Raw genomic sequence first — 13,390 nt, 5'->3', positions numbered from 1 at the left:
GCCTCGCTTTCCATCTGTCTCCGGCTCCACGTGTCGCTCTATTATGCTAGAATTTAATATGAACATATTTTACCCTATACAGATAGTCCCCTGCTTTCCGGTGGCACATCCTTATGTCACCGGGAAGTTCGTGAAGATGCCAATACCTTTTGTTGGCGGGAAATTCCCTGTCTTCCTCTGAAAACAGGGATTAATAGAAGGCAATCATTTGATGAGATGTATAAATTGAAACTTGCGGAAAATAAGAGTTACAAATACATCTCTCGTAAGCCTGAAACAGTAGGTCAAGCGACATATTTCCAATATAAAAGTTTATGATGAGCGTGAGTGACATTTAGACAGAAAAATTCAGTTAATATATCCATTAATGTACATAATTCTATCTCAATTTTTTCTGTTCTTGATTACGCACAAACAGAAAAGAAAGAAATTTTTTGCCAAGACTAACTACTGATGACATGTACATGGGAAAAGCATTGGAGGTGCTGGCCAGACATCAGCATACTTTGAGAATGAAGAAATGCATACAGCTACCTGAGCCCATCTTCACCAACAATGATGAGAAATGATCCTGTTGAAAGTCAAATATTTAGCATTTGTGATAACAAATGATAGTAATTTATATTGCAGTGAATCAACTCGCATTTACATGTAGCACTGACTAAACGTTCCAGTGGAGAAATTTACTATAGCTGCAGCCCTGTAAAGAACTTTTTAACTAAAGCTTCAGTTGGAATTCAGAGAATGAAACCATTAGAAGAAGAATGTCAAGACTTTGTTCAGCGGTATATATAAAACATGATGTCTAAGACAACAATATATAGTTGTAAAAACGCACGTATTTCACCTGCATTGTTGTTGGCGAAATCCAAACTTGGAATATAATGTCATGTACAGCTAGGGGGATTTAAGCATTTATAAACTTTTGATTCAGGTTGCTTATAGGTAGGTATACTGCTAGCATCAACATATCTAACTTCACCTGGTCCAAAAGATAGATCCCTATGCCTGCAAATATGATAGGAGGAACATGTCAACAAGAAAGCAAAAGCCATTTAAATATCGGAGTGACCTAAACTGCAGCAAGCAACAGAGTAGCGGTCACTTGCCTTCGAAGATCAAGCCCTGTTAAACCAGCTTGCAGAATTGTCAAGTTGTCAGAATCTGGTGAAACAATAATGACCGTGTCCTCAGAGTATTGGGTTTCAAGAACTGACATAACTTGTGTTACACGAACAAAGACATCCGAAACACTCTCATTAGGTGTTCCATCATCAGTAGGGGGTGGCTTTATATTCGGAGAAAGGCTGTCTGATTCATACACCTGCAACATTATATCTGGAACTTATTTAAACAGGTCATGTATTTAGGACGATTTGGTTCTTGATTGCTCTCCCCCCTACATTGTTGTTCAAACTTAATTTAAGTAGGGTAAAGGGAAGTGGGCAGTGTTGCAATGATTCTAGAATCATTTTTAGCATATAAGAGTATAGTTAGTTTGGAGGCAAATTGAGTAGAAAGAGTTAATTCAAGTTCTCTGAAGCAAGAGAAATGACTCATTGTTGATCCCTTGGCAGAAAATACTAGAGCATGGATTCCAAAATTCTTGAAAATTTCTACTTGTTTCGTCTCATGATTATTAATAGGATTAAAAATTGACTTCAGCTGCAACAAATTAATCCTTCCCCACCACTGGTGCGCATAATTCATAACTATATACATTTCATGCACATATATTAGTGTCAATGTTTAATTTAACTCATAAATGAGAGATGGTATTACTTATATGATTGAGTAGAAAGGCAGCATCTTACTTCAGATAATGTATCCAAGCTTTTCCCCTCATATGCCCCCAATCCACGAGCATCCAGAAAGCTATATTCAGGGACTATACGGCTGCAACACCGCCAAATCAAGTATCAAAAAACGAAGTAGTTATATCAACTGAATTATAATTCTGGTAAAAAATAAAAAGAAATGAACTATCACAAAACCATGCATTGCGTTAGCATTGGCATTTAAATTAACCCTCAAATCAAATGCAGTGAATTTCAAGAAAATAATTCCTGTTACTTTGAGGCAATTATTACTACGACTGGGAATACCTTCGATTGATACCATTAACAGCAGCGATAATCTCAGCAGCCTGATAAGCTCTCTGAGTAATGGAAGGCCAAATCCAACAACTTCCTTCACAAGCTCTCATTTCCTTCAAATCAAACGCCGCTCTCACTGTCTGTTTCTTCCCTTTCTCAGACAGCCCATTATCCACAGATGTTTTGGCAACTGGGTTTGTGTTAATTATCCCCAAACTCTCATATTCCGACTCCCCTGCTCTCACCAAAAAATACCTGCCAATCACCTCAACAAATTACACATTGCTCATAAAAAAATCACAACTTTCGAGCATAAGAATTCAAGAATTACCGGTTGGTGAGGCGAACAGGTGGCATTTGGAAAAGCCCACGCGCATTTGATACTGGTAAAGAAAATGGGCTAAGTGGGTCATAATTAAGCTTTGGAGAAGCGAAAAATGGAGATATTAGAATGGAAAGTGAGGTGATAAGGTGACGGCGGGTGTTGGGTTTCAGGTGGAATTGAGGATGACATGGGATTGGAGGTGGCTCAGAGGAATTACATGGCGGAAGACTAGTATTGGAGGTAAAAGCTTTTACCATTGTTGTTGTTTATTGACTGGATTTTAACTGATCTCTGATTTCATAACACAAGTTAGGAAAGAAAGAGGACAACAACAAATGTGTAGTTGAGATTATGAGAGTGACGGGAAAGATCAATTTTTTTCTGATGCTAGCTAACACCCACACAACGAAAAAAATATCTTTACTGTAGTCTTAAAATTCCTCCATCTGTTTCTCTGTTTATTTTTCTTCTTTTGGCCCCATTTATCCATAAAGTATTTTAATAATTTCAAATATTGAAGCTTAATATTTGCAAATACTATGGTCAAATATTTGCTATGTTAAAGAGACTAAAAAGGTAAAAATTAATAACTTGTTGCAATTTCTGTGGATATTTTGCTAAGGCTATGATGTGATGGGTAGGTAAATCTCCATCAAGTATGTTACTTAACACGTTTGAGATGTACAAAAAGTCTCTAACTACTTTCGTCATTGTCTTGGACAATAGATTATTGGAAGCTCATCAATTTCCTCGAGACTTTGACGACATTACCTGCTCCTATATATTAGGGGATAATGAGGAGAAGAATTAACTTAAATAGTAGTCCATAATTCTTAGGCCCAAACAACAAAAGTAGCAACAAATCTGCTTGCGGTATTTGCTTGTGAGAGATCACAAAAAAGGCATATATTAAGTTAATTTAGACTAAAAATATAAACTTTTTGGGTGAACGAAAATGGTGAATTTTTGAAGTCTCCGGGCTTTTCACTAAGTAGGCTAACATCGGCAATGGGTCACATGTTACTAGATTTCTCAAACCTACATTATCTTGGCCCAAAACAATCTTCAATATTTTTCTCATTCATACGTCGTCAAACATGTTACGAGTCAAATCCTTGTCAAAAGAAAAAAAACTGTGGAAGATAATACTTCAAAAGAACAGCAAAAGTTGGAGATAGTGTCGCAGTGTTTGCGTTATATGTATATATAAACTTTGTGATCGTATATTTTATGCGTAGTGTAAATGAAAAGAGCAAGTTGACATTAATTGACAAGCTTTGCAGATTAAAGTAGACACTATAATCAAGACAATGAGCATTAACCATTATAAAATTTGTGAAGTAATTAGAAGTCATCGTGGATCCATGATTTAAGAAACAGCATTCGGCCAATTAAGTGGGCGTTTGGACATAAGAATTGTAAAATTTCCGAAAAAATTAATTTTTTTAAGTATAAATTATATTTAAAAATTAGACTTGTGTTTGGACATGAAATAATTTTGGGTTGTTTTTGAATTTTTGTGAGTGATTTGAGTGAAAATTTTGAAAAACAACTTTGAAGTTTTTTAAATTTTTGAAAAATTCTAAAATTCATTTTCAAGTAAAACTTGAAAATTTTATGATCAAATACTGATTAGAAAAAAAAAAAAAATTATGGCCAAATGAGCTCTAAAAGTTTAAGTTGTTAGAATACTTTTTCATTTAACTATATTTTTGCGACAAAATCGCTGGAGTAGAATATTTAAAAATAATAATTTGTCGATGATTGCTCCTGATTAAAAAACTTCGATTTACTGCCGCCCACAGTTCTAATAGGAAAAAACAAATGCTCCACCATAGTGGATATGGCATATGGTTAGATGCAGTAGGTACTAGTAGCACAGAAATAGCTGCATCAAACGACGAAACCACAAAGATTCGAATACAATGTGGTCTCACTGACACCATTAAAAAAAGGATTTCACAATTGGTCAAAAACGAAGCATGTCTGAGAGATTGTTCCTTGTACTCTAGCTTATTAAAATTATTACTGCTGTCTTATATACACTCTGTGGAAAATTTCATACTATTTGATTTTAACTTTGTTGTATTAGGTAATGTATTTTAATTTCAATTACTAATTTCACTTTTATAATAAGTTGAATCAATCACAGTACAGAGCATCTCCTTGTTAAAAGCTTAGATGTTCGTGTCCTATCGGAATCTTACTCAGTAGTCAGTAGTAGTGCACTGTTATATGCCTGCTCTTTGTCTTGTTTTCTGCGCATGACACTAATGCTTTGATAACGTGGTCCAGCAACCCTCCAACTTGCCTAGTTGCTAATTTTATTTATCCTTAGATAAATGTTCAATGCAAATATCGAAAGCATGCTGTGGGCAAACCCTTCAATTAACCTCTCTCAGGTTCACAGTTGTCAGTTCAGAATAGAGCAGATGTTGGAGTACAATGCTTTATCAAAACAGTCCTATTTCTTCTTTTCAAGATGGTATTCTCTGCATTTTGGGTACTATGGTTATACAGGATTAAAACGTTATGAATTCAGATTCTCCGCCATCACAAATTTATTACATATTTAATGTATGATTAGTTGAACTCATAATTTCTACACGACTGTTTCTGTGGCTATAATACCCATTTCTTTTCTTTCCTGCATATTGGAGGAGAGTGATGGTGGATTTAGGATGAATTCTGCACTTCAATTAGACTTATTTCTTGTGGTTTAAATTATGTGCATAAACACAAAAAGCTTTTCGATTATAAACCTATAATAATATAATGTTTATTCTAAACTGATTGATTCTAAATCCAGAGTCTAATGTTTCCTCAATGGTCTTCATTTTTCACAAAAAAATAAAAAATAAAATTTTACAACGGCATCTTTTCAATCTAGGCTAACTTACGAACTACACCACCAATAATAGTCTTTCGCTTTTAATTGAATAGGCAACAAGATAAGAGATGAAAATAGTTCGCAGTAAAGTAAAACAGAAAGAAAAAATAAATGAAAACTAATGCATACCTTACATGACGCATGAGGGGAGGCCTATATCTATTTGGCTGGGATTATATCTGAACAAAAAGGGATCTGCTTTTATTTGTAAAACGTGCCTTCTCTCATTTAGCTAGTCTCATCTGTGGTTTAATTTACTGACTTCCTCTATTTAGATCTGAGTAAGAACTGCTTTCTTTTCTTTCGTTAAAAGAATATATGAATTGGACAATGAGAATCTTTGTCACTTTGCTAAATAAGTTACGCAAACTAATATTCTACACCGAAAGTAAAAGAATTAAATTTAAAAATCAACAGCGGTAAAATAAAACCTCAGTAAAATAGGAAAGTACGAGAAATTGTCCATTGGATCTTCTATTTATGTCGTTATCTCCACAACCTTACGGCTCAAAACATAGAAGAGGCCAAAGGTGAAATGGACAGAAGTGTCAAACTCAAGATTTCTCTTCTCTTGTTCTTCTTCTTATTGTCTTCTTCTTCCTCCACTGTAAGTGTAACTAACTAGCTTGTACATACATTGCGTTTTTTATATTCTCATTTGAAATTTATGTAGCATATAGATTTTCTATACACGCCTTCTAATTTGTCCCTAATTCCTTTACATTTAACCTTCTAATTTGTCTCTTACAGCCCTTATTCATTTTTTTCTTGTAGGCTTCATTGGCTCAAACAAATGAACAAAGCAAAGATTCATTGTTACCCAAAGAAAATCCATTTACGGTAAAGGCTTCACTTGTACGATATTGGAACAAAAAAATCTCCAACAAACTCCCTATACCCTCTTTCCTTTTTTCAAAAGCTTCACCACTCTCCGCCGTGGACGCCGCCTTCTACACCAGTCTCGCCACCCAAAAATCTCTCTCCGGTCATCTTCCCTCCTTCTGCTCCTCCGCCAAATTATTCTGTTTTTTTGACTCGAAACCGTACCTTGACGCAAGTCCTAGTAAAGATGCAAATTTTGCTGTCTACAATAACAAAAAATTCTCAAACTATGGATCCTCTAGGCTAGGTGGAGGAGACAATTTCAAGAACTACTCCGATGGCGTCAACTTCGCCACCGGCGATTTCACTAAATACAGTCGGAGCTCCACCGGCCATCGCGAGGACTTCAATAGTTACGCGGCGGACGGCAATGTAGCATCCGGAAATTTCACCTCCTACGCAGCCGGAGCTACTGGCGGGGGAGGAACTTTCCAGAACTACATGCCACGTGTCAATGTCCCAGATCTTCGGTTCGCTTCTTACGATTCAGACGGCAACAATCATAAGCTTTCATTTACGAGCTATGTTGGTGATACTAATTCTGGAAACGAAGCATTTATTAGCTACGCCAAAAATGGAAATGGTGTGCCTGTTGAGTTTACTACATATGGTGACACGTCTAATGTTATTGGATCATCGTTCAATGGATATGGGGAATCGGGTAATTCCGCAAATGATTCGTTCAAGGCTTATTCGACAAATTCCAACAACCCTAACAATAATTTCAAGAATTATGGGGCTGGTGGAAACAGTGGAGTAGACACTTTCACAAGTTATAGGAATTCGGCCAATGCAGGTACTGACACGTTTACGTCTTACGCAAAGGGTTCCAGTTCTGGGAAGGCAAATTTCGTGAATTATGGAAAATCATTTAATGAAGGAAAAGACACTTTCAAAGAATATGGTAAAGGAGCTAAAGATCCTTCGGTTGGGTTTAAGATTTATGGTTTCAACAACTCGTTTAAAGAGTATTCTCCAAAGGGTGTCAATTTTGCGGGATACACCAAAAAAAGCACTCCTACGGTTGGTTCATTGAACACCAGTGGCAAATCGGTAAATAAATGGGTAGAGGAGGGTAAATTCTTTCGAGAAGCCATTCTGAAGGAAGGGACAGTGATGAAAATGCCCGACATACGTGACAAAATGCCTAGGAGGTCATTTTTGCCCCGAACAATTTCATCTAAACTACCGTTCTCTACCCAGGAATTATCCAACATGAAGACAATATTCCACGCGCAGGAGAACTCCACCATGGAGCGCGTGATTATTAACGCGCTAGCAGAGTGCGAGCGTGCTTCGAGCCAAGGCGAGACCAAGCGATGCGTTGGCTCCGTCGAGGACATGATCGACTTTGCCATATCAGTTTTAGGCCACAATGTGGTGGTGAGGACTGCCGATAACGTGGTCGGGTCAAAAGAGAAAGTAATGATCGGAAAAGTCGAGGGAATCAACGGTGGTAGAGTGACACAATCAGTTTCATGCCATCAGAGCCTGTACCCTTACCTACTGTATTACTGCCACTCTGTTCCAAAAGTTAGGGTCTACGAAGCAGACATTCTTAACGTAGAGACAAAGGCTAAGATAAATCATGGTGTTGCCATTTGTCATATAGACACGTCAGCATGGAGTCCAGGTCACGGTGCTTTCGTGGCATTAGGGTCAGGGCCTGGTCGTATTGAAGTCTGCCATTGGATTTTTGAGAATGATATGACTTGGGCCATGGCGGATTAATTAGCTAATTGATTGCAGAGTGGCTCTTTACTGCGTACTCCAGTATTTATGTTAATTTTCGCTTGTATGTTTTCCACAGCCCTAAAGCATATTTTGTAGTTCCACTTTTTGTAACGAGGTTTCGTATTGAAGGCATTTAATGATTGTGTTTTCTCCTAAATGTACGTTTCTTTTACCTTATAAAAAGTGAAGTTAATTTTTTTATTTAAAAAAAGTACTATCTACTATCTCAAATATTAGTCATTTTGATAATCGAATCTACTTAAAATATTTACCGTTTTAGAAAATAAGATGTCATGTATTACTTTTATTTTTATTTTTTTTGCATTTATCCTTTCTGTTTCAATTAGTGAAATATTAATTAACATAGAGATGATAAGTAATAGAAGTATACAAGATTATTTAAAAACTGGTTATATGGAGTGTGACAATATTAGTCACTATTTAAAAAATCGGGATTAGTGACAAATAAATTCTATAGCTAAACAGAAAAAATTATCGCTATTCCTATTTATAGATGAATTAACAATAAATTATCAAAAAAATTATGTTAGAGATTAGCAACGAAGTTCGTAATCAATCCAAATTTAGTACAGTAATAAATTATCGCGAAGCAAAGGCGAAGAAATTGATGGTCGAGTATGATAGTACTGCGTAGAGCAACAAAGGCTGCTGTGCGCAGGACATTTTGTCTGTCCTTTGCTTCTGTTTCATCATTTTGAGTCAGTTCATTTGTTTAAAATTTGAAGGTGGAGCCGTAACTTTGATGACCGAATAGATACGCACGCCTTTGGAAAATACTGTTTATAGCAGTAAAAAGGTAAAAGCATGAAGACGAGATGAACTTTGCAGCTTTGAGTGCACTCAAAGGAATGCATCATAATGTGATGTAATAATGTGTTTATATCAGGCCAAAGCGTTTAAGACATAAAAAGAGTGGTCGACGACATTAAGCCACCTGCATGGTAAGAATCTATTAAGATAAAGGAATAATACGACAACTTTGTTAGTTAAACTGAAGTCTCATTTGGGATAAATATTGCATCAGTGTAACGTGTAGAAAATAAATTGTGTCGAGCAAATAAAATTAAGATCGAAAAATATTACAACAATTGTAGTATTTTATTTTAAATATTTGAGTTATACAATCTCTATGATTCCTCTGATTCTACTTTTCAACAGTAAATAAAAGAGCCTTCGAGCTCAATCTTTAATTTTATTTTATTTTAATCCAAGTGCTTGAGACCTGAACTTGATCTTGATGTATTTTTAATTCAAGGGCTTGCAGCTTGTTCTTCAATCTTCGTCTTGATCTTTTAATCCTTAGAATACTTGAATGCTTGTAGCTTTTAGAGAAATCTGCAACGTTTGATCCACGAGCTCCCTCTTGATTCTTGTTATAACTTCTTTGTTTTCAGACTTGGGTACGAACTTGTCCCACTTCCTGACTTCTTGCTTGTCGTTCCCTTTGCGAGGCTCATAGATAGGCAACCTTTCGTTTCCAGCGGAGGCCATGCTTAACTCCATGTCATGGGCACGAGTCGCAAGCTCTTCAAATGTGCTAGGCTTGATACCTTGCAGGATGTAGCGGAGTCCCCAATGCATGCCTTGGATGAACATCTCTATGCCAGAAGCTTCACTAAGCCTCTCTTTGCCGTTGAGGCTTGTATTCCTCCAACGATTGATAAAGTCGATAACTGGTTTACCTTTTCGTTGACGAGTATTTGTAAGTTCTATCATACTCACAGTACGTCTCGTACTATAAAAGCCATTGAGGAACTCTTGCTCTAGTTGATCCCAGCTATCGATAGATCCAGCCTCGAGGTTTATGTACCAGTCAAAAGCATTTTCTTTTAGCGAGCGAACAAACTGCTTGACGAGGTAATCTCCATACGCCCCAACATTGTTGCATGTCTCAACGAAGTGCGCCACATGTTGCTTTGGATTACCTTTACCATCAAACCGTTGAAACTTTGGAGGTTGATAGCCAGTAGACATCTTCAACATCGCGACCCTTGCAGTGTATAGCTTTGCATATGTAAGGGAGGACTTGGCAGCAACTTCATACTTGTTCTTAATAGTTCCTTCAATGAACTCCTTCAGTTGATCGATTGGAATCATCCCTTCAGATGAGACATTGATAGCCTTAGCGGATGTTATTTGTCTTGGGGAGAAACAATCTCTAGAACTTCTGGGAGCTTGCCAGGTGCATGGGTGGATTCTTCTTCCATCAAGATTCCCACCCTATTTGTTAGCCTGTCAATTCTAGCATCTTGATTTTGCATGCACTTGATCAAGCCAGCGATTGCTTCCGTCAAGTTTGCCAACTGCTCATCCATAGATAAGGTGTTTGTCACCATGGCTTGCATAATTGTTGTAGATGATGGGGAGTAGCATGGATTGTCACACAGATTGATTCTCGAATGGCTCACGCTATGCAGTATAAGTGGGGAGGATCCATCACTTGAAGTATCATCATCTTCCTTCACAACAGAGTTCTTGGATCCGGAGAGGTCAAGCAGAGCAAGAGTTTTCTTGATCTTTTCAGCAACATCGCTTCCTCCTTCGGGTGAGTTTGTGAAAGATCTTGCTCCTCTTGAGGATGGAGATCCGAAAATAGGGATTGATGCGGACGACACTTGGAGTGCTTGTTGTCCTAAAGAGCTTACTTTGCTCCTAGTAACGGTCCAAAGCTTCCAAAGGTAACATCGAGGATGCTTTCCACATCAGCATAGAACCTGGAGTTAGCAGCCTTGGTGGAAGTTGATCCGGGGTTGATTTTCTTTGAAACCATTTTGATGTTCTTAAAATTTGGTGATTAAAAAGTTTAGATGAGAGATAGAAATTGTCCCACTAGGCATACCAGAATTTGTAGATAATAAATTGCGTCGAGAAAATAAAATCAAGACTGAAAAATATTACAACAATTGTAGTATTTTATTTCAAATATTTGAGTGTTAAAATCTTTATGAATCCTCTGATTCTACTTTTTAACAGTAAATAAAAGAGTCTTCGAGCTTAATCTTGAATTTTATTTTATTTTAATCCAAGTGCTTGAGGCCTGATCTTGATCTTGACGTATTTTTAATCCAAGGGCTTCCAACTTGTTCTTGAATCTTCGTCTTGATCTTTTAATCCTTAGAACACTTGAATGCTTGTAGCTTTTAGAGAAATCTGCAGCGTTTGATCCACGAGCTCCCTCTTGCTTCTTGTTATAACTTCTCTATTTTCAGACTTGGGTACGAACTTGCCCCACTTAAACTTTGGTGATTGAAAAGTTGAGATGAGAGGTAGAGATAGATTTTCTAAAGATGGTGCCAACGGTAGGTCATCACTCTTTTCTTCCTCTTTATCAGCATTGCAACAAGAGGCCTCAATACCATCATGGAAAATCTTCATGCGGAACCAACATGGCAAGAAATCCTCCAAGGTCACTGGATGTCGTAGCTTTTGAGGATGGTGCACCTCGACTTTTGCTTTCTTCAAATGCTTAACTGGATTCCATTTCCTTGGTCTTTTCACCATTATTTTCCTTTTTGGGTGTTCTATTGATTCTTTTTGTGGGCTCCTTTTGTGGCACCTACTACGAGTCACCAACATTCAACCTTCATCATCATCGGGTTGATCGTGTTCAACTTTGTTGTTCTCTAGTAATTCTTCATCTTTACTTTTTTTAAAACTACATAATTCATCTGGACTGAATGAGCCAAATGTGATAAAGACTTGGTTTGTGCTTGCTTTCTCATCTTCAAGCACGATCTTCTTTTCACAATCCAAGTCCATAACTTTGTCCTTGAAGACAAAGCACTTCTCCAGAGGGTGGCTCACAAGTCGATGATATTTGCAGTAATTTGGGTCATCAGTTTTCCCAGCTTCATTTGGCCGTTTCATCTCCGGAAGCTCAATAAGATTTAACTCGATGAGTTCTTCAAAATATGCTGGCATATCAGAATCCAAAAATAGATACTCATTCTCTTGCATTTCTTTTAGAGTCAACTTTCCACTTGGTTTATCTTGAAAAGAAGAGGATTTCGTACTCTGCTTCTTGCTCATTTTTGTTGTGAACTTCACAGGTGATGTGTTGGCATTCATAGCTTCTTTACATGAAACCACAAGTTGTGTTTAGGCTCATGCAAACCTTGAATTCTACTTGCGGGGTTTGTGGCCCAGAATTTATAGACAATAAATTGCGTCGAGAAAATAAAATCAAGACCGAAAAATATTACAACAATCGTAGTATTTTATTTCAAATATTTGAGTGTTACAATCTCTATGAATCCTCTGATTCTACTTTTCAACAGTAAATAGAAGAGCCTTCGAGCTTTATCTTGAATTTTATTTTATTTTAATCCAAATGTTTGAGGCCTGATCTTGATCTTGACGTATTTTTAATCCAAGGGCTTGCAGCTTATTGTTGAATCTTCATCTTGATCTTTTAATCCTTAGAACACTTGAATGCTTGTAGCTTTTAGAGAAATCTACAGCGTTTGATCCACGAGCTCCCTCTTGCTTCTTGTTATAACTTCTGGTGTCTTCTGAGTTATGAAGACCCCTATTTATAGTTGTGGGAGGGAAGAGTTTTGATAAGAACAAACTCTTTCCGACCAATCAAATTGAAGTGTGACAAGGCCACATTTGATTGGCCAGAACATGTCACTTGCACACGTGGCATAATTTTATTGGCTCTTTAATTTGACTTGGCACGACCGTGTCATTTTGACGCGTGGCATGATTTTATTGGCTCTTTCGTTTGATTTGGCGCGCCACGTCATTTGACAGAGGTTTTGATCAATATTGTCCATTATCTTTGAGGGTAGGTCTATTTTGGTCCCTCAAATATAACCCTGAGCATATTTAGTCCCTTAAGTATGCTAAAGTGGAGCATCTTTAGTCTCACTGACAGAGGTTTTGACCAATATTGTCCCTTATCTTTGAGGGTAGGTCTATTTTGGTCCCTCAAATATACCCCTGAGCATATTTAGTCCCTTAAGTATGCTAAAGTGGAGCACCTTTTGTCTCACTAACACAATATATTCAAAAACTAACGGTGTTACCCAACTCTGATTCATAAAGCAAATCTTCTGCTCTAAAGCAAAATGTTTCCTCTCATTTTATTGGATAACACAAATTATCACTAAAGGTGCTCCACTTTAGCATATTTAAGGGACTAAATATGCTTAGGGTTATATTTGAGGGACCAAAATAGACCTATTCTCAAAGATAAGAGGACAATATTGGTCAAAACCTCTAATTTGACACGTGGCACCAAACTAGGCCTCGAGGATGATGATATCTTGGGCTTAATAAAGTGGGCTCATCACTTTAGCCCAATTAAGTGGGCTAGCCCAATTGATTAAGATTTATTTATTTAATTCATATATTTTGGACTTATATAATTAATTCACTTATATTAGCCCATAATTTATTTGGACCAATGTATCTTGAATTTAAAATATAATCCAAATT

General features: G+C 37.0%; 2 protein-coding genes across 8 annotated transcripts; one reads left to right on the top strand and one right to left on the bottom strand.

Annotated features, from left to right (window-relative positions):
* Nucleotides 1-266: 266 nt before the first annotated feature.
* LOC104090130 (uncharacterized) lies at nucleotides 267-2,872 on the bottom strand. 7 transcript variants are annotated; one of them, XR_011414957.1, is made up of 7 exons: nucleotides 2,428-2,872; nucleotides 2,106-2,351; nucleotides 1,815-1,896; nucleotides 1,110-1,324; nucleotides 839-1,008; nucleotides 650-700; nucleotides 267-571 (listed from the first exon to the last, which is right to left on the bottom strand). XR_011414957.1 is itself a non-coding variant. In XM_009595183.4 (6 exons), the coding sequence occupies exons 1-6, from the start codon at nucleotides 2,676-2,678 to the stop codon at nucleotides 531-533; spliced, it is 861 nt and encodes a 286-aa protein (XP_009593478.1). In that variant the 5' UTR covers nucleotides 2,679-2,864; the 3' UTR covers nucleotides 267-530. The 7 variants fall into 7 exon arrangements, 3 of the variants coding, with proteins under 3 accessions (XP_009593478.1, XP_009593477.1, XP_009593472.1); XR_011414955.1 differs by having other exon boundaries at nucleotides 650-710; nucleotides 848-1,008; nucleotides 2,428-2,863; XR_011414956.1 differs by having other exon boundaries at nucleotides 848-1,008; nucleotides 2,428-2,863.
* Nucleotides 2,873-5,759: 2,887 nt separating this feature from the next.
* LOC104090129 (polygalacturonase 1 beta-like protein 3) lies at nucleotides 5,760-8,084 on the top strand. Its single transcript, XM_009595175.4, has 2 exons — nucleotides 5,760-5,918; nucleotides 6,086-8,084. Exons 1-2 carry the CDS (start codon nucleotides 5,847-5,849, stop codon nucleotides 7,922-7,924), a joined length of 1,911 nt encoding a protein of 636 aa, XP_009593470.1. The 5' UTR covers nucleotides 5,760-5,846; the 3' UTR covers nucleotides 7,925-8,084.
* The last annotated feature ends 5,306 nt before the right edge of the window (nucleotides 8,085-13,390 follow it).

Source organism: Nicotiana tomentosiformis, chromosome 3 (assembly GCF_000390325.3).
Source record: "Nicotiana tomentosiformis chromosome 3, ASM39032v3, whole genome shotgun sequence".
NCBI classification, from domain to species: domain Eukaryota; kingdom Viridiplantae; phylum Streptophyta; class Magnoliopsida; order Solanales; family Solanaceae; genus Nicotiana; species Nicotiana tomentosiformis.
The sequence above is the reverse complement of the archived record's forward strand: the minus strand, read 5'-3'. Positions and strand labels throughout refer to the sequence as shown.

Bases quoted from the DNA above. Each gene is read 5' to 3' on its own strand.
- LOC104090130 (XM_009595182.4), bottom strand. From the start codon at position 2,678: ATGGTAAAAGCTTTTACCTCCAATACTAGTCTTCCGCCATGTAATTCC. The intron at 2,352-2,427 runs GTAATTCTTGAA...GGTGATTGGCAG, and splicing joins CCTGTTCGCCTCACCAACCG to GTATTTTTTGGTGAGAGCAG. The intron at 1,325-1,814 runs GTAAGATGCTGC...ATAATGTTGCAG, and splicing joins GCTTGGATACATTATCTGAA to GTGTATGAATCAGACAGCCT.
- LOC104090129 (XM_009595175.4), top strand. From the start codon at position 5,847: ATGGACAGAAGTGTCAAACTCAAGATTTCTCTTCTCTTGTTCTTCTTC. The intron at 5,919-6,085 runs GTAAGTGTAACT...TTTTTCTTGTAG, and splicing joins TGTCTTCTTCTTCCTCCACT to GCTTCATTGGCTCAAACAAA.